The 20,716-nt window shown below is 43.7% G+C and overlaps 1 protein-coding gene across 1 annotated transcript; it reads left to right on the forward strand.

The window, feature by feature from the left end:
• The first annotated feature begins 85 nt into the window (after positions 1 to 85).
• Positions 86 to 14,405, forward strand: LOC138603091 (jupiter microtubule associated homolog 1-like). Its single transcript, XM_069674760.1, has 5 exons — positions 86 to 318; positions 2,639 to 2,781; positions 9,152 to 9,300; positions 10,303 to 10,333; positions 13,875 to 14,405. The coding sequence occupies exons 1-5, from the start codon at positions 86 to 88 to the stop codon at positions 14,003 to 14,005; spliced, it is 687 nt and encodes a 228-aa protein (XP_069530861.1). The 3' UTR covers positions 14,006 to 14,405.
• Positions 14,406 to 20,716: the final 6,311 nt, after the last annotated feature.

The raw sequence follows: 20,716 nt of genomic DNA on the forward strand, positions 1-20,716 counted from the left end.
AGAGAGGAGTTCTGTGCAATTCTGTCCAATCAGAGCGGAGTTCTGTGACGTTCTGACCAATCAGAGCGGGCCGAACGCTGGTGGGATGGGTCTCGTGGGCTGGCACCGCAGAACCAGCGGATCTGGTCTTCGTTATGTTTTTCAGTGTCGGGTGGAGTCTGCATCCTGTCGCATCTCTGCGGGGGAAGGAGGAGGACTTTTTTTCTATTACTTTTTCAAAGACTATTTGTTCCTGCCGATACATCGAAATTACTTCATAAAAATGACGACGACAAAACACTTTACAGGAATGGAACCTGGTGCTAAAAGCAGTTCCAGGTAATAGAAGCTGAAAACGTCTCGCGGAGGAACAAAAGAAGTGCCTCTCAGCGAGCAAACGCCTCTTTTTCTGCTCTAAGGCAGCCTGCTGATGGCTGGCGAGAGATCCTTCTGGATTTAGCTCAACTGTCACATCTTGCTAATTAAGTTAATCTTATTGGGTGACTGATGCGCCATATAAGTTTGTTGTTTGGCCTGTGTGGGCTTTGTAGGATAATTAGGGGTTAACGAAAGAAAAGAGAAACTAAAAGGAAAAGATGTTAACCGTCGCTTCTTGGTGAAACTGGTGAACGCTCATTTACCTAACGTTAGCTCTCGACAACAGACAAAATAACTTTTTTGTGGTTCAAGTCAAACATCGTCTCCTGCGGTGATAGGGGCTTTTCTTTGGAGTGGTGAAAAATGTTGCATCTAGTATTCAATGCTCTACCAAACTTCGATTTTGAGGCGGATATTTAATATGAATATCAGCAAAGGAATAACTCGAGAGCTTTAGTCTGAGTATGTGATCGATTGCAGAAAGAATCCAAGACTAGACACTTGGGTCTGCATATGTCATTATCACAGAAATGGGTCAGTGTTGGTTAGGGCGAATGTAGGGTTATATATTGTCAGATTTATATGCATGTAAACGCTGTAGTCTATTATTGTTAAATTCTTATATTTATGGAAAAACAACAAGAGGGCCACTCATCCTCCAGGCACGAAGTCATATCTTTCCAGTAAGTGATGCGTCTCGTCTGCATGCATTCCTGCCCCATTGCAGTGAAAACAATGCAAGGAAAATGACTTTAAATTACGGCTGCCTCACTGATTTCAGAGCATACAATCCTGATTTTGAGGAAAACTAGTTCTATTAGCCTTTTCGGAGTCAGCAAGTCAAATCTCGGTCAGTCATTAAGCGTTTTGAAGCCGCATGCTGTTTTCTGATGATGCGGGGGCTTGGGTGGGGGCTTTGAGCCAGCTAAGCCTGTAAATTTTTCCTTAGCTCTTTGCTTTTGCTCCTTAAAGCGCTTTTTACGAGCTGCTGGTCATTTCTGCTGCTGCTGGCCGACCAAAGGGATCCGTACAGCAGCAACTTTAGCAGAATTAGGCTAAAATCTTAGTAGGCCATCAAAAGCCTCCCACCCTTCCTTATCAGACGTGCCATCTTTGGCTTCAGAGCTCGGTCATGTCTGCCCTGGCTCCACCTGCCGCTCAGCTCCTAAACATGGTTGCTTTTTTTATTGATATTTTTTGCTGTTTCATTCTAGGGTGGGGTCTGCTGCCAGGCAGCTTAAAGCTTTTCCCCCATCGCAATCCGTGTGGAAAGCATGAGCTCATCCCCTCTGGCCGGGAGGTGAAGTCTGGTATAGGCATTACTGTCACAGCCAAGTGTGACAGACACTGGTGTGCAGATATAAGAATTGATTATGAAAAGATATGGCACAGTCCACGCTGTGTAGATTTCCCTCCTCTAGTCGCTTTCTTTTAAGAGCTGGGTTGTTTTTTGGACTCCGTCTGCCCGCCTGGCCCTTGGACAGCTGCTCAGTGTGTCAGCTGGTGGCTTCAGGGACTCTGAGGAGAGGAGAGTTTGCTGGGGAAAAAGAGGGAGGGGTCCAGCAGGGGCTCTGCAAACACATCAGTTTTTGTCCGTCCTTCAGCGCAGCAAGGAAAAACAGTTTCCCTACTCATTATCGGGTTCCCTTTTGTTCGGCTTGTGGCTGGAGGAATGTCTGAGCAGAGTGGGCTTTGTTCACCGTGCACTGGTCTGCATGCAGGTCACCTTTATTGTTCTAGAAAGGTCTATTTATTAGCTGACCTATATTAGCTATGGACCACAGACTTTTCACCTCCTTTGTCTTTTTTTGACCCAAAGGGGTATATAATTTGATTTACTCATTTAATAATTGTACAACAATGCCACCAGGAACTGACACCAGCCCCTCGTGTGTCATTGCTAAGGAATCTGAGCTGAGGAGAGGCAGCAGCTAGCCAGCTAACTCTGTGATTATGTGCGAGGCGAGTCAGCTGCCGGGCAGAGATTGTGACTGTCTGTCTGACCGGCTGACAGCCGGGGCTTAGAGAGCAGAGACCTTGCTGCTAGCCTGTGTGTTTTTGTGAGAGTGGTGTGTTTATAAATGGTTTAGGGTGGAGTAGGGAGAAGGCTGTAAGTCGCTCGAGGCGTCTTCATGTTATATTTGACTATTGATTTTCTTTTTTGTTGCCCTGGGCAGCTGATTGGTAGCATGTGACACAAAGGTTATCTGTTTTATCCTGGCCTAAGCAGGATGTAGCAGAAGCTCAATCACATTATAATTCATTATTTGTTGCTCCCTAGGGTACTACGGCCGCCAGGTGGGGACTCCAGCTTCTCCCTCGGCACAGATGAAAACACAACCCCCCAGCGCAAGAGCAAGATGGCCTCCAGCATCTTCGCAGGACCTGATGACCCCCATGCTCATCGGAGGAACAATCCACCCAGTAATTCAATCTAACATCTCTCTTAGTTCAGAGCTAAAGGAATGAAAACAATACTGTTGTAATTTACAAGGCAACATCAGCAGTGTTTTTCACTGGGGAGGTATAATTGCTTATATATGGGCAAGCTCAGACAAGACAGAACTACCAGAATTCTTAAGTAAGCAAAAAGCACTGTGGATTTAATTCTCGAGCAAGGAAAACATCGGGGTGTTATTTAGTATTTTTCCATTTAGCTTGTCAGAAAGAACATCCCACAAGTGTAAGAGCCAAAAAGCCCTGGAGTACAGGGATAAGGGTAATTTGAAGCCAGGCTTTATTAAATGGAGTTGAGGAGCAGCTCTCAATGGAAAGAAATAGGTCAGATAAAATATGTGTCAACTGGTGAAATGCGTGGCTTTGTATAGACACGAGGGGAGTTTTCAGTACACAGGGAGAGGCAGAGAAAAGCTGCAGCAGAGGAAACGGGCCGCGTATACCGCTTTAAGTTGACAAGGTCACTGGGAACACGAGCCACAGAGGCATGAATGAAAAATGCATGTGGTCCAACGTTTTGTGTGATCCAGTATGTCTGTAGTTTTACAGGTAAAGCTTTAGCCAAACATAATTCACTTAAGTGTGCACTCTCTTTATTACTTTTAATTAAAGATGGATTTTATTTTTATGAATTAGGGGGTGTTTAATGAAACCCAAATCCACAGTAACCTTCTTACCATCACATTTAGGATTTTATGTACATAGTAGTAAACATCTAAAGGGAATGCAGAATTAGTTTGCATCCCAAACCAAAACACTGTCATTTAAGTTTTTGGTTCTGATATTGGGTTTGAATTGGGCGTGTTTACGCTCAGGTATTTAAGTGACTAATTTTGCCAACCAATCACAGTAAAAAGACAGAGCAGCTCTTCGGTTGTTTACACCTAGCGTTAGCATCCTCTTTAGGGCCAAGTATTGACTGTCGCAGGTGTTAAGTGTGAACACTATTGTCTATCTTCCGCGGGGAGTGGTGAGTGTTGCTAGAGGGAGTTTAGCTCCATAATAATATAGCACTAGCTAAGGCTAAGAGGCTATCATTAAAGGGTCAGTTCGCCGACCTCAGTCCTATCATGCTATTATGGGGATCTAATGCCGTTATGGTAGAAAAATAATGCAGTTTGGCTCTGTGCCTTTGGAGGACGCTATCCGCTTCTCCAATGGGGCCTGGAAAACCTCCACCAGACTATGTACAACGCCCATCTGGCAGAGGTCAGGGAGCTCGCTAAACTACACTTCCTTAATCTAGGACGCCCGCCTTCGATGTCATGTCTCGTTCAAAATCGTCAGGTTTGAAATGTAGACTGCAGACCTGAAGATGTTTTAGACGATCCACCGGTGTATTCTCGTCGTATTTCAGATTCATTACCGCTCTGAGCCGTTGCCTGCAGCGATCAATGTCCTTGACTGGAAAATGGTAGTATTTCACTCCAGCGTCTCTCGCTGGGCCGTTCCTTTCAGAGGGAGGGGCGCAATGCACGCTGGGTGTTGTAGGAATGTAGAATAGGCGAAAGGCGACAAATTACAGTAAAATCCAGAATATAGGACGCAGGCTGTATTTAGGTGTATCCCAGAGGGAAAAAGGTTTTCTATAGCTACTTATTATTAAAAATGTGTATACAAGTTACTTCAACACTATTTCAATTTATTGTCTTTCAAAACACACAAATTACATCCTTCCATCTGTTTACGCCATGTCGAGTTTACAATCCTGCTAGCTAGCGGTGTGGTAGTCGAGCTCAGCCTACGGTAACAATGGTTATGGTTGTGAGGATGGCGGCTGCGGTGGCGATCATGACTGTGCATATCCGTGATGAAGCATTAGCTAGATTATAGCACCATTGTCTGGGTAAAATACCGAAACACATTAATATACCTCCCTCCGCTTTTGATACTGGTATATTGGTCACATCTGACGCAGCAAAAATGTATTTAAAGTCTATTTAAAGTCTTATGCACCGAATTTTACTGTAAATGTATATCTTCAGATGGCATTACTTATACTTCCTCTAATACTGACTAGGACGACTCAAACAAACTGTTCCTACGCTGTCAATGTGCCAATGTTGTGTGTGGAGCCAGGCAGATGTCAGTCAAATCGTTATTGGCCACGCCCACACGGTCTTGGGAAATGGTCTAAACAGTAAAATTAGCTGTTTTTAAACTGAGTTTTCCAAAAGCTCTGAACATTTATTTTCAGTATTCATGTTTTGGGGTGATGCTTTAGTCTTTAAACTTTGACATTTATAAACATTTTTGTATTTAACGCCAAATTTCTTGGAGCTTTAAGGCTCAGATATTTCAGAATAGCTTTTGAGAGAAACTTGCCCTGCAGCAGACGGATTCCATTTCAGCTCGAGGCCGTGAAGTCACTCACAAGCTCCAGGTCACATGTTTTCACACTTCCCATTTTGTAGAAAACCGGTTACATGCTGTATCAAATTTCCTGAGTGTGGACAATGAAGAATCTACCTTAAAATCACCACTTCAGCCTGTGACCTCTCCAGCCGGCAGCTGCTGACAGTGAAGCCTCTTCCTGCCTGCATTGTCTCACTTGGGTCTAGGTCAAGTTTTTAGGGGAGCCGTCTGATAGTTTACCGCTTTAATGGAAACAGCTGGATGAGGAAATTTGGTTTCTGCCAGAATGAGCAATTTTATTACTATAACAGGCTCTATAAGCATTGTGTGAGCTGTCTGACCTGGAGATGAACTCAGAGTGTAGATGAGCAGGCTTGTTTGCTTTGGCGTGCCACGTTGTGTAGATCCTTTTAAATGCACCTTCTCTATGCTCAATACTGTGCTCATCCATCCTGAACAATGTGTTTTAGCTTTGAGCCTCGTTATAATGACAAATTCTCCTGCAGTGTTGTGTACACTAACAAAAGATACTTCTTTGTATCATTTTTCCTTATATTGGAGTTACAGGGAACACATGTAAAAGGCTGTGAATGCAAAGGCCCCACTATGTATTTGCATGAGCGGCTACATTGAAGTAGCACATATCTAAGATAAGTCAGCCAAAGGGAAGGCCTAATTTTCATGATCAAAGGTTTCTGTCGACTGTAAGCAGGGCTTTCTTTGTAGTTTGTGGATATTAAGAATTAAAATATCTAATTCCTAGCTTAGCCTCAGCTAATGTCAAGACAATGTCGTGTTTATGCAGGATTATCCAAAGGCCTCGCAGTGAACCTCTCTGTTCTCATGGGGACTATTTCTTCTATAAAAAGTATTTCCAGTTAGAACCGTTCACAGCCGTGTCTGGAGATTACCAAGCATTAAAAGGACATTAGTCCTGGAAAGGCATGTTGTTTATTTAAAGTTGTAATCTCAAAGAGAATCGGCACCTTTGCTGATAAACGGTAATTGCGGGAGCGCACTTCCCAGATATCCAGACAGTGCTGCATGTGTGACGTCCACGGTTGGCTCCGGTTGTAACTCTTGATTTTCCTGGCTGACGGTCGCTTTCCTTTTCAGACTGTTTGCTTCATCTGAGCGTCGAGTTTGTTTCTTTTTCTTTGGATTTTCACTTCTTGTTGAAGTTGTATCTGTAGTCATCCATCTTTTCTTTGTTTGTTCAGCCATAGTAGATTACTGTTTACTCGCAACACTTGCAGAGAGCGGAAAAGCAGCCGCTTAGCTCCGCCTACCCTCTCTGGCAGACCAACCACTGCTGGCTGATGGAAAACGCATCACTAACTTGGTCGCCGCTTGGGATTTTTTTCCGCGAAGGTCGCCACAGACACCCAATGCAAAGGCTTTCATCAGTGGGCCATAGGCTCAATCACCATTGTGCCAGCAATAGATAGAGACTTAACAGACATTTATTTACATGAAAGTCTTCGAGATTATTACTTTAAATAACAATATCTCAAAACCAGAGTAGATGAAACTTAAAGTATCCTCTTGTCTTTCAGCAGGAAATGGGTTTTTTAAGATTTGGATGAAGTGAAAACTGAATGGACAAACGAGTGCTGTGTAGCCGTGAAGGAAATTCCCCTTCAGTTATTTAGGGTGGCACAACATAGCAACTAAATTAATCCTGATATTAGTTTTATATATAGAATTAAAGAAACCATCTCATCACCATGGTTATTGCTGCAGCCCTAGGAAAGAGTTTGCTCTTCTTTAGGCTTTACTGAAGCGTAAGAAGTGAACACTTGGAGTTGGTTATGATTTAAAAAATCCTGTAAAGACAGTTCTGACTGTTTTGTGCTGATGTTTTGTTTTTGCTGACACATGATCATATTGTAATTCATGAAGCATTCGCCCTCGTCAGGATTTTTGGGCATTCAGATTCCAGAGCTGTTGGTTTGTTGGAGTGCCCTCAGCCTCTCGCCACATGACGAGCACTCTGTAATCAGAGAGGAAGCCAAGACTACCAGCAGCAGCATGATTGCTGTTCCTGTCTCCGGGCCTGTTTGCCAGTGAGGTCAGCGTTATCATAGACACTGTGTTTATCATGGGCCCGGGGGGGCTATAAGGTTAAGTAGAAGGCTATGTGTCGGAGTGATGATAATGTAATGCATCAGTCTGGCCCATGAATCTGCTTTAATCCTCTTCCATTTGCTGTTTGTTGAATTGATCAGCTTCAGAAAAATGGAGCCAGTGATGAAGGAGCTTTTGTAGCTTGTGATCGAAGCTCTCAACTGAGCTGATTCACTTCACTCCATTAGCAACAATGACCACTCCTCCACTCCTCCGGCAGCCGTTGTTCCCTTCATGACAAAGACGGCCTGTCTGTCCCTCCCCGGCCCTCGTGGCTGGAGCTCGTCTGTTACCTTATGTGGCTTTGGTTAGCACAGCCTGCGTCCTCGCAGTGAGCCAAACACTGGATTTTAATGCTCTTTCTGCTAAAGGAGAAAGCAGGCGTTACAGGGTTATGTGAGTTTTGGCACCCGGGTTGTCTGCCTGGAAGTGTTCCACTGTGTTTCTGGGTCTGTTGCAGACGCCCAAGCGGATTTGATGATGTCTCCTGTTGGTTCTCAGTGATTTGTGTTGTGTTGTTTCACTGAAATTCCCTCATAAAGATGATGTTTTATCAGATCTGAGATGATGAATCTTGTGGTGAGCACAGTTGCCGCATTGGTTTGAAACATTTGGGCCTGGGGTGACTAATTGGATTAGCGTCCATATGGCATGACTCCGCTCTCTGAAGCCTGAGTCATGTTTTGTCATTTGTCTCTGGTGTTTCCTGTCTGACTTCAATATAATCCATTGGGCAGAAAGGGAAAAAGTATGAAGCAGTTATGATGGCTAGTGTTTAAACACAGACCTCTGGGGGGAAACATGACCTCTGTTTCAGTCGAGCTAAATTACAAACCGTAATAGCCCTAGACTTCATTCTTTTTCGTCTTATCACATTGTTTTGTTGATGACATCTTTATATTAGATTTACATTACAGAACAGGTGATAACTATTGAAGACAGGCAGGAGGTGATTACGATCTGTCTGCGGGAGATCGTTGTTTGCTTAATCCTGTTTCATATAATCCAAAATAAAAACCATACCAGCCAAAGCATTACCGTAAAAACCAGAATATAAGACGCAGTCTGTTTTTGTCCCAGAGGGTAAAAAGGTTTTCTATAGTTATTTATTAATAAAAACATGTATACAAGTTATTTCAACACTATTTCAATTTATTTTCATTTAAGACACACACAAATTAAAGCCTACTGGTGTTGTACCCACCTTGTCAAGTTTGCAATCCTGCTAGCTACTGGTGCGTTAGCTAACAGCCTACGTTAGCATTGATTGTTGCGAGGATGGCGGCTGCGTTGGCGATTATGACGCCATAATAGCTAGAGCTAGAATATATAGCTCCATCGTCTGGGTAAAATACCGTAACACAATAAAATACCTCTCCCTGCATTTTATACTGGTTGCACCGGTGTATCGTAATTTTGCAGTACTTAAACAGTTAGTTGGTTTTTTTTGTACTTAAGACACAATTTAGGAGTTATTTTCACTCGTCGATTCTTATCTGTTGTTTTTTGTAGTTTGTTTTCATTGTGGGCGTGGGAGGCCGCTGAGCACCTGACAGTCATTGGCAGGATTCACATAAAGTAGCAGGTGTGTCACTGTCAGGTGATGCACCAGGATGGGGACGCAGGTTTCTACTAGGTCAATGAGAGGCAGCGTGGGAATGTTTGTTTGCTTTGACGTTTAGCGTCTTGTTGCCTGAGTACGAGCAAACTCAAACAATCAGCAGCCTTTTGCCGAACGTAAATATTTTTAAATAACATCCTCTTTGTTATTTTGGACCAATAGCCACTAAAATTGCAATACTTCTATTGATTATTATTAAAGTCAATTTCCTGATAGTTGTTTGTCTCTTCACAGCTGGGGCACCCACAGGAACCCTGTGCGGGGAGCCCTCTGCCCCACTCCGGCGATGCCAGCAGCCTCTTCTCTTCCCCAAGAACCCTGAGCCGGAGCTGACCACCATCCACAACTCGGGTGCAGCCTTGGTGTGGAACCAGAAACCAGAGGTACGTCTCGGATTTAGCCCGACAGGAGCTGTTTCCAAAACAGAGCTGCAGCCTAGTTTGGTGCTGAAGAGCACATGGTCGTAGATTAAATATAATTCCAAGCAGTTCAGTGGAAAATCATGGGGGGATGGCTGACTTTATCCATCTATTTGAATCAGACCCAGGATGCTGTTTGATAGATATTCTCCACTTTTAATCCATGTGGAGGTTTAATTTTATATGGGAATGTGACAGTCCTCTCGGCCTAGAGGGAATTTTTTCTTATTTAATTGAGGGATAAAGAAAGAAAGACACTGGATCTATTACAAGACATGCATTAACAATGCAAGAGCAAGGGCTTGGAGAATTAAGGCATGGCTTACCCAACAAAAATCTATACTTAAAGTGATCAACTTGAAGATTTTCCTGTAAATAAATGTCACTTTGTCACCATCTATCGCCGAATGAGCTAACACTCACACAATGGTGATTGAGCCTATGGCCATCAGTGATTGGTCTGCCAGAGAGGGTAGGCGGAGCTAAGCGGCTGCTTTTCCGCTCTCTGCAAGTGTTGTGAGTAAACAGTAATCTACTATGGCTGAACAAACAAAGAAAAGATGGATGACTACAGATACAACTTCAACAAGAAGTGAAAATCCAAAGAAAAAGAAACAAACTCGACGCTCAGATGAAGCAAACAGTCTGAAAAGGAAAGCGACCGTCAGCCAGGAAAATCAAGAGTTACAACCGGAGCCAACCGTGGACGTCACACACGCGGCACTGTCTGGATATCTGGGAAGTGTGCTCCCGTAATTACCATTTATCGCCAGAGGTGGCGCCAAAGAGAACGAAACGGAGATCTTCGATATTACGACCTGAAGTTACTCAGCATTTCAGCATATTTTAAAATGTTACTGTGGTGTCAATAATAAGATTCAGACAGAGAGAGACATTTAAATGTACAGGTTAAAAGGTCATTTCACTCCAGCAGGGTAATCTGATCCTCTTGTTTTTATATTGCAGGTTGTGAATGGCCAAGAACCAGCAAATGATGGTGAGTATCCAGAACTCTTCAGTTGTTTATAAAGAGGCTTTAAAAGTTCTCTCACTATGTCTAAACAGCAGTGCATGACTTAGGTTATCAGTGAATACCTCCACGGTCTCCACTCTGCCTCGAAAACATCTGATTCTGCAGACTATTCTCGTCCCACTTTCTGCTCTCATACCATCACTAACTTTTTTAAGAAACCCGTTCTCCCTTTCTAAGTCAACATCACATGATCCCTTTGATGTGGCTTGTCCCTGTCATGACAGCGTGATGGTCTGTAGTCGAGCAGCTGTTCTTTGATGGCAGGCTTCACTTAGTATGAAAAGCTTTTTATGAACCTCCAGGTGCTCGTTTGTCAGAGAGTGGCTGGCTCCTTAGATAATGGAGGGTTTGACTGCTCATCTCTGAACATTTACAAATTAAAGCGCTCTTATTTGCCCTGTTGTTGGTAATGGAATGTATGTGCACTTTAAATTTGTTAGTACTTTAAACAAGCATATATCAAAGAGCGTTTTGGTGCAGACAGAGGCCGGATTAAAAAGAATACGGGGCGTCTTAAAGGTGCTCTGTTTTCATCGGGTTTGCAATCACAATCTGAGTCTATTCAGGGTCTGATTTACAAAGAAAGCAGCTCATTACGCAGTCAGCTCCGTCGCCTGATACTGAAGCTCCAGGACACACTCTGGCAGAGAAGGCGAGCTCGTAAGCGCCTTTAAGAGGAAGGATCTCTATGAGATCATTTAGTAAAGAGAGGAAATGATAGCAGAGATCTGGATTTCAAATATTTATTTTGGCGTGTACAACTCCACTAGAAATAAATACTCCGCATTAGGAGGCAATAAACACATTCATTGGAAACAAAAGGGAGATTAAGTGACCTAAACGGACAAATTATTTTGCAGTTTCACAGAACACAAACGACAATATCCGACCACTTTTGTCTTGACTTAATAAAGAGGCTCAGTGCTTCGTGTTATTCGTTTTTAGCACGTAAGCCTGCTTTTAATGCACTTTCATTCCGGCCACTTAAACCTTTAATGGGTCACGTTCGCTCCCGTCTGTGCCGTGTTTACGCCTCCTTTTTAGAGGCTGAGAATTGTCCCTGCAGAAATGGCGTGACCTCGGTAAACGAAGCCGAATACGTCATTGTTCTGCCTCCTTTTATTTGCAGGTAAATGTTTGTACAATGAGGACAGAGGCACTCGCACAAATGTCATGCAAACTGCGACTCCAGCCCGTTGCGTCTGTTTGATGAACAGATGAGGTGGAATGAGTCACAACTGCACCTGGAAAACGTGTGAAAGCTTTAGTAAATGTTGCCCAGAGACGCCTATAATTAATGCAGCAGCCCGTTCAGTCGCTTTGATGTCATGCTCTGAATAGTTGAGTGTCCTTTCCGTCGACAAAAAGTTACAAAATCAGTGAAAAAATGTTAAAAAGTTGCCCTTATCTGTAACATTGAAGTCAAAAAGTCTTCTTGAATGTGCTCATTCTGCAGTCATTCAGGCTCTAATGGACAACAAGAGCCCACTGTGATTTTATTACAGACCTGGCTAACCTCACTCAGGTGCTCCAGCTGTCAAAGCCAAAATGCAGCAACTACATATAAAGTCCAACTTTAGAGAAGACCTCAGTCTGACTTACCAGTTTAAGCATTAAAGAATCACATCGCAGAAACCCACTAACATCCGCTAGCATCCGGCTTTTTTGCTTAGTGGGAAACGTTACAATCAGCATTCAGACTCGGGTCAAATGACTCTGCAGCAGACCCGAGTAATTATCGCCTCGTCTGCGATCGGCATTGATGGGAACACAAAGCCCGTGTCGACACGCTATACTCCACCCCCTCTCCGGAACGATGCTATGCTCCGTCGGTAACTTCTGCGACTCCTCGTCATCTCAGCTATAAATTCCACCCATCTCCGTCCGAGCAGCGCCCGAACATCGTTCCAAATTTGTCGTCTAACCACCGTAACATCTTCACTGTTTACTAACTCTGTCTCGGGCGCGTTTGTGAAGTCAGACGGTGACGCAGCTGAAAAGAGACCGACTGGAGGATACTCCACTGGCAATGGGAAAAGAGACAATTGGCATCTATAAGCGGGTCTTCCCGGGTCTGAAAAACCTGCGTCAACGCGCTACATTTTGGTGGGAAAGGAGTGTAACAGATTAATTCAGCAACAACTAGAGTCCGGCTCTCAACAGGACGGCAGGAAGATTTGGCGATGATAGTTTTTGGATTTTTTACTGAAAATTCAGCAAGAAAAAAGAAATTCTGATGTCCATCTTACTTTATGCTTCACGTTTCCTTTTGTCGCCATGGCAGCGGTTGTTGCGCTTCCTTCTTCAGTCAGCTTGCTTCCCCATTGGCTATCGTTTGATACCATGTGACAATCCACAGAGTGCGTGCTCGGCTGTCCTTTGGGGTTCCTCCCACACAACAGGATATCTGCATTAGTCGGAATATAGGTCATTTCTTTTTTCCTTAACATATTTCTGAAAAAGTGGGATCGTCTTCTATTCGGGGTCTAGACTTTTAAATGCCAATGTACGTTCACAACAGTAGACTGCACTACTTATCTGTAAAGCTAGTGAAGCCGGCCATCACTCACAGCTACAGAGCCAGGGGGATGAAAGATGGAGAGACACGGTGATCAACCATAATAAAACTGCAAGGCCAAGCTCAGTTGTACTAGCGGTAACTTGCCGTGCCACATCCGGTAGCTGCCAGGACCTGCCAGGGGAACTGCCAGAGCTGCTGCGGCAGTAATGATGGTTACCAGACTTTTATTAGCTCTGTTATTAGTTCTGTAAGCGCCATTTATCTGTGATAAGTTTGTTTATATTGTTTGAGGTCCCAGCAGGTCACGGTAAATAACGGCAGTTCCCCTGACAGGTCCCAGTAGCCACCAGAACTGTCACTACAGCTCTGGCAGGAGCTACTGGCAGTAGTTGCCACAGCAAGCCACCGCTACGCAATTGAGCTTGCCCTCTCTCTACCAAAATGGCTCAAAAGTCGGCCAAGTTAACCAACAGCTGAGGCGGAGTTATGATGCCAATTTTAAGCTAATTGTTATCAATGCAGCAGAGTCATTAAACAACTGTCAGACAGCCAAGAAACACAGTGTTATAGAGCGCAATCTTTGAAGACTGCAAGCCCAGAAAGACCGCATTAAAAATGCTAACAGTCTCAGCTAACAGATGCTGACAGAGAAAAACGTACCGTGGTCCTCAAAGCAGCTGCTGGAGAGTGTGTGAGTGTGTAACTGGAACAACAGAACGAAGGTCTGCCCGTTAACAGAGCTGTCATCCAGCTGTTTCAGGACTGCTCTACAAATAGACCTCACTTCAATGGTTAATGATTTATTGAAATTTTGAAAGGCATTTGATTTTACTGCTCTCAGCTGTTGTGGGGGAGTACTAGTATATAAAATAGTTAGCTCATACTTTTGGTCTTACGGTTTGTAAGCTGTTAATCACATATACCACAGTAGTGTAAGTAATTGCTACTTTGGATTAACGAGATGTGTTTCTGTTGCGTCTGCAGAGTGTCCTGACGACGTGGAACAGGAGGATCAGGAGCTGCCACAGCCCTCTGCCCCGTCGGGAGGTGCCAACGCTGCCTCTGGCGGCCGAAGAAACCCTCCTGGTGGCAAGTCCAGCCTCATCCTGGGTTGAGACCGCTTGTTTTTTTTTTCATTCGAACGCTTTTTTTATTTTTTAAAGATAAATACCCCCACCACTCTTCTCCTCTTCATCATCTTGTCACCTTCTTCCCTCCTTCACCTTCTTCACATGCTCTCATGCCGTCACGTCCATGGACCTTGCGCGTCCGCTCCCTCCACCCTCAAACCTTTTGTTTTGATCCTATTTTCTATTAAAAGAAGAAAACTGTTGACAAAAGCACTTTATGTATCTCTGTCCCGCCCTTCCATTTCAGCCCATCCTGTAGTGCATCGCGCCTGCTGGGAAAGGCATGACGTTTAGCTTGTCCCTCATTCTTCCCTGTTGTAAATGGTAAAGGAAAAAATACTAAAAAAGATTTGATGCGTGGATTTCTAAATACAATAAAGATTGATATGAATTTGCTGTGGCTGATTCTTTTTTCCTTTTTTCTTTGTTTGGAGCAGAGACCAAACGCTGCCTCACCTTCAGCCAAAAGGGAAACTGATCTGTCTGTTCATGACATCACTTGCAGGATATTTGGCTCCCTCTCCAGCGTGTCTGATTTAAGATGGGTCTCTTTTTGTTGAGAGCCTTTGTGAGGATTTTTGAAGAGATTCATGCAGGATGTAACGTTACCTATGAAACAACTTTAGTCCTCCGTCTGCAGATGTCTTTATATGGAAATGCTCTTCACAGTCCGAGCTCATTTGCCTTCTTTAAGCACCAGGAGGAACAAACTAGTTCAGCTCACTGATCTTTCTTTAACAGCAGCTGCTGGTTTGATCTAATATTGGTTTCATATGTTTAGAGAGAATAGTTTCCTATAGAAAAAAATGAATTATGTTTTGGGCATATTTGCCTTTATTGATAGGACAGCTGAAGAGAGAGGAGTGGGTAATGACATGCAGCAAAGGGACAAGGGCGGGAGGCGAACCTGCCGCTGCTGCAGTGAGGATTATGGTCTCTGAATATGGGACGCCTGCTCGACCCACCGAGCTAAATCCCAGAATAAATGTTCTTATTGTAAAAAATAATTAATAAGATTTTCATGAATATAACTTTCTAACCAAAAATCAGGCTTTTCCAAATCGCAATTAAGGACTAATGTGAAAAAAGTTGTATTTTGGCCCTCAGGGCCACCGTAGATATGAATGACAAAATACAACACCGTGATTTAACGATTTACCATGTGGGTTTTAATAGGACAGTTCAGTTGCTACATCTGTAAACTAAACAAGTCTGAGATAATGTATAGTGAGCAGGTTATCTTCTGCGATAGCAACGGTCTTCAGGTTTTTGTATTTTAACCTTTATCGCTTTCTCTCCGCTGTTTCCCTCTCTTTTCTTGTTCCCTCTGTAAACAGACCGACGTCAAATTCACTGCACTTCTTTCGGTGGAGTGATATGATTACAGTTAGTCCTCCAGGTTGATTAGAGCCGCATCCCTGGCAACGGTCTGTTCTTCATAACAACGGTCCGTTATCAAGAAATAGCAGACTTCGGAATGCCGTGATTAACCAATCACATTCAAGTATTTAACACAGCTGTGTAATAATCTTAAAGTGGACTCCAGCTGTATTCAGGTGTCTTCCTAATGTGCGAAATGCAAAAAGGTGCTCTCAGAATAATAAATGTATTTGTCTAGCACCTTCCAAAACAGTTACACAGTGCTTTCAATAAAGAATAAAACGAGCTAAAACACATTATAAAACACATAATGAAACACAAGGAGATAAGACAAACTAAGATGTCATAAAACATAAATAAAATCACAGACAAGCAGCTTTAAAAGACACTTAACAAAGCTGTGAAGGTCTCTTATGATTAAACAGAACCCATGTAAAGCTCTTGCTTTGACTCCTTAGATTTGATGAGATAACAGAGAACATCTATTTCTTACAAATATTTTTATTGAGAAGCACGAGTGCAACAGTTACACAGACTTCTATGGATATCATGCTTCATTTCACATATTTTAAACAAAAAAAAATTAAGGAGAATACAAGCATAGACTGAGAAATACCCTGCTGTCAAAAAACATTCAGTGTGGAGCAGTAATGACCATTGTAAGAAATTGTTGCTGTGTTTGTATAACCTTTTATGAGTCCTCTGGGTGTGGTATTCATCCAAGCCATTTGCAGGTTTCGACCACACCCACACACTTGCTCTTAGATCTACCGTGCTCACCTTGGGCTTAACCGGTTTATTTACACTGCTGTGCCTGCATTATAAGTCTGACCTGCCACAGACCTGAATAAAAGTGACTGTCAGAGTAAATCTTCTCTCTTGAGCTACAAGCCGAGCTCGTCCACCGTTCGGAAAAAGCGCTGTGGCATGGTGTTGTGTTCAAGCTCTCATCTGCTGCGAAAGGCATGCAGAGGTCACTCGAGATCAGGAAAAGAACTTCCTGCTCTGGAGAAATGCCAGGATGTTGGAGCGCAGTCAATGAAGGCTTGTTCTCAGTAAGTGCTGTACCCACAGGGGAAGTCCTGTGCTTTTCATTATGCTCTCAGACACAGGGTCAGCCTGGACCTCTCAAGCTTTAATCAATCTTTTCTTGCATACAAAAACATGAGAAACAAGTGAATACTGAGATCTAGTTTGAGTTCAAAATGTTTAGAGTAACAGACAGATAGATAATAGATAGATAGACAAATTAATATCTCATACTTGATACATTTTATGTCTGCAAAGACAATTTTTTTAGGCTTAAAGGTTTTTTTTTTTAATCTACAATATTTTTCTAATTCTGTCTTTACCTTCACCTTTACTTTGGCGCCACCTATGGCGATATACGGTAACTGCGGGAGCACACTTCCCAGATATCCAGACAGTGCTGCATGTTTGACGTCCACGGTTGGCTCCGGTTGTAACTCTTGATTTTCCTGGCTGACGGTCGCTTTCCTTGGATTTTTCTTTCTTTGGATTTTCACTTCTTGTTGAAGTTGTATCTGTAGTCATCCATCTTTTCTTTGTTTGTTCAGCCATAGTAGATTACTGTTTACTCGCAACACTTGCAGAGACCGGAAAAGCAGCAGCTTAGCTCCGCCTACCCTCTCTGGCAGACCAACCACTGCTGGCTGATGGAAAATGCGTCTCTAACTGGGCGCAGCTTGTGATTTTTTCTGTGAACCCTGCCACAGACACCCAGTCTGTAATACTGCAAATGCAAAGGCTTCCATCAGTGGGCCATAGGCTCAATCACCTTTGTGTTACCTAGGGCTGCCCCCTGAAAGTCAACGAGTCGAATCTGTGTCTGTGACCCCTCAGTCGACTTCACGTCATCACTTCGGTCCGCGATCGCCAGCTCCCTCCCTCTGTGCTCGTGCTCTCCCTCTCTCAGCGCTCCTTGTATATTCACAGGGCCTAAGGCTGTTATATATTTAATCAGAGTACCATAACACTGCTATAAGAAAAAACAACAAGAACGAATAGAAAACCAAAGAAATCTGATTAGGGTACAGCCCCAGTGTCACCTCATGCGGGGAGAGATAGTGACTTAACAGACTTTTATTTAAATGAAAATCTTCACTTTTTATTTGGAGTCCTGACAAAGAAATCAACTAGAAGTGACGTCAGAAGACAGACAGTCTGCTCGGCCAATAGATGCTTTGTTGCAGCGTTTGTCCCTGTCGCTCACAGTGGATGTGTGACGTGTTACACACTGAAAAAAACTGCAAAACTGCAACTGTCATTTTAAAATTTTAGGCCGCAAGAATCACAGAAAATGCCGGCGTAATCCTGGAGGGACTGAATATTGTGACATAGCTTTTAAAATAGTTTGATGACTATTAATAAGTAGAACAAAGATCAAAGTTATCTGCATAAAAACTGTATCCAAATAGTCCGAGAGGTTTCTGAGTAGGGATATGAAAACTAAAACTTGTCACGATTGGCCCCGGTCTCCCCTACTACATTTTTGCTCTGTAGCAAACAGATGCATCCCTGCAGCTTGCTCTGTTGTCCTGCTGGTCAACAGCTAATCAGTAAAACCACATTAGAAACAGACTCTTGTCGATCCCCCTTGATCATCCTACTAATCTTTCTACAAAGACGGGAGATTACCATTTTCCTCCCCCACAGCCATATGTCAACTTATCCAGCTGATGCCTGTGATGAATGTGCGAGCATCCTCCCTCATTTGCAACTTCAATTTATTGACGGCTCTGTAATAGCATGTGGGCTCCAGATGAGGCCTTGTGTGTTCCCAGGAGAGGAAGAGGATATGTGAGCGGGGAGAGGAATTGAGGGGAAATGAGGTGAGTCATCTCCGAGTGACGCCGCACACTGCAATCAGTCAATCAATACAAGTCGTCCAGGCATTCTGCACTGACTCAGCAAGTAATCTACGCAGGAGGAGGAAGGAGGAGTTTAATATGTTGCTGCAGCAGAAGAAAGCAGGATTAAATATATAACATGCACCTGAGATTATAAACCCACCACCAAGACATATCTGCTGTAGTATTAGGGGAATAAAAACCTGTCCTCTCTGTGACCAAAAGCAGAGCCTCCTAATCATGTTGCAGCCTCCAAAAATAAAACGCCCCCACCCTGCAGAAGCCCTGAACAGGAAGCACTGTTTGCAATCGGACAGGCCTGTTTCTGAAGCCACAAAGGGAGAGTAAAAGCCCCTCCTTGCTTTCTGCTAATGCACACAGACATAAGTGGATGAGACAGGAGGAGGGGCACCGATGGAGGGACGAGAGGAGACCATTTTTTTTCACCCTGTCGCAAAGGGAGACGGAGAGCACAGGGGGTGGGGGTTGTTCCTTTTTTTATTCATCCCCAAAGATGCTGAAAGCTTTTATTGATGTTATTGATGTTGAGTTTACAATTCTCTCGGGACGGTGACGACTTAATGGAGTTTGTGGAGGTCTTTTCAGCTTCAAAATACAACAGTCAATATCTTGTATACAACATTTTAAAAACCTTGACTGTAATTTGACTTTTTTGTTTTAAAGTTCCCATGAAATCCACATTTTAATCACATATGCAGCACTGATTATCACCTATACACCAACATGTAAACCAACAATTTTGTTTGTCAAATCCTGGAAAACATAAAATAAGGTTTTTGTCTCATCCTGCGCTCAAGGCGAATATTTATTTTGCACCCACATATGTTTTATGTCCCTCCCTCATGATGCACGAGCTAGCTAGTGCTACAATAAAAGCCACTGGCTGCTCTTAACGGCAATCAATACCCCGATTACTTCCCTCCCTATGGCTTCCTGTTTTTAACAGAAACAGGTAAATATGCATAATTAAAAAGCACTCTGCAACCGTTTCATGGGAGCGATCAGCCAGAACATTACGACCACTGACAGGTGACGTGAATAACATCGGTTATCTCGTTACAACGGCCCCTATCAGTGGTTGGGATCTGTTAGGCAGCAAGTGAACATTTTGTTCTCAAAGTTCACGTGTTGGAAGCAGGAAAAATGGGCGAGTGTGAGGATGTGAGCGACTTTAACAAGGGCCAAATTGTAAAGGCTGGGTCAGAGCATCTCCAGAACTGCAGCTCTTGTGGGGTGTTCCCGGTCTGCAGGGGTGGGACAGGCTTATTGATGCCCATGGGGAGAGAGACAGAAGAGCTATTGTAGCTCAAGTTGCTGAAAAAGTTAATGCTGGTTCTGATAGAAAGGGGTCGCAGTTTGGGGCTGCGTGGGCGCCACTGCTGACCCCTGTCCACCTCTGAAAACGCCGACAATGGGCCCATGAGCATCAGAACTGGACCATGTAGTGATGGTAGAAGGCGGTCTGGTCTGATGAATTACGTTTTCTTCTACATCATGTGGATGGCCGTGTGTGTCAATTACATGGGGAAGACATGGCACCAGGATGCACTATGGGAAGAAGGCGAGCCGGCGGAGGCAGTGTGATGCTTTGGGCAATGTTCTTTGGTCCTGCCATTCATGTGGATGTTACTTTGACACCTACCTAAACATTGTTGCAGACCAAGTTCATGGAAACAGTATTCCCTAGTGGCAGTGGCCTCTTTCAGCAGGATAATGCGCCCTGCCACACTGCAGACAAGGTTCAGGAATGATTTGAGGAACACGACGACGAGTTCAAGGTGTTTGCCTCCAAATTCTCCAGATCTCAACCGAGCGTCTGTGGGATGTGCTGGACAAAAAGTCCGATCCATGGAGGCCCCACCTCGCAACTTACAGGACTTAAAGGATCTGCTGCTGACGCTTCGGTGCCAGATGCCTCAGCACACCTTCAGAGGTCTAGTGGAGTCCACGCCTCGACGGGTCAGGGCTGATTTGGTGGAAAAAGGGGGCGTGCACAATATTAGGCAGGTGGTCATAATGTTATGACTTTGAATGGCTTAAAATCTCATTTTCTTTGTGAGTCCATGTGATTTAATGTTTTTTTTTTTATAGTTTTCATTCGACTCTGTTTTGAGGAGGTGGGTTCTGGATGGTACACTTGTAGGGGGACAAACCAGACATGTTCCCTCTGCTGCCACTAGAGGGCACTGCAAACACCCTCCTCCCTCTACTAAAACAAAACTTCTGACCTACTTTTGCTGTGAGATATGCACTGACACTGTACCACTGCAGTAACCGCTCTGAGCGCTCATATTTCCTCATGACTGATGCTTTAGAGAAGTCTAAAGAGGAACTGTTCCTTCACTCAGAGAGTGAGTTATGGGAGAAATAGTTTTGAGGCAGTTGAATAGACTTTGTGTTGACCTGTTTTGTGATTAAGATCTTA

The sequence above is a fragment of the Semicossyphus pulcher genome, unplaced genomic scaffold (genome assembly GCF_022749685.1).
Source record: "Semicossyphus pulcher isolate SPU_LCO1_2020_fin unplaced genomic scaffold, fSemPul1.0.p SCAF_23, whole genome shotgun sequence".
Lineage (NCBI taxonomy): Eukaryota > Metazoa > Chordata > Actinopteri > Labriformes > Labridae > Semicossyphus > Semicossyphus pulcher.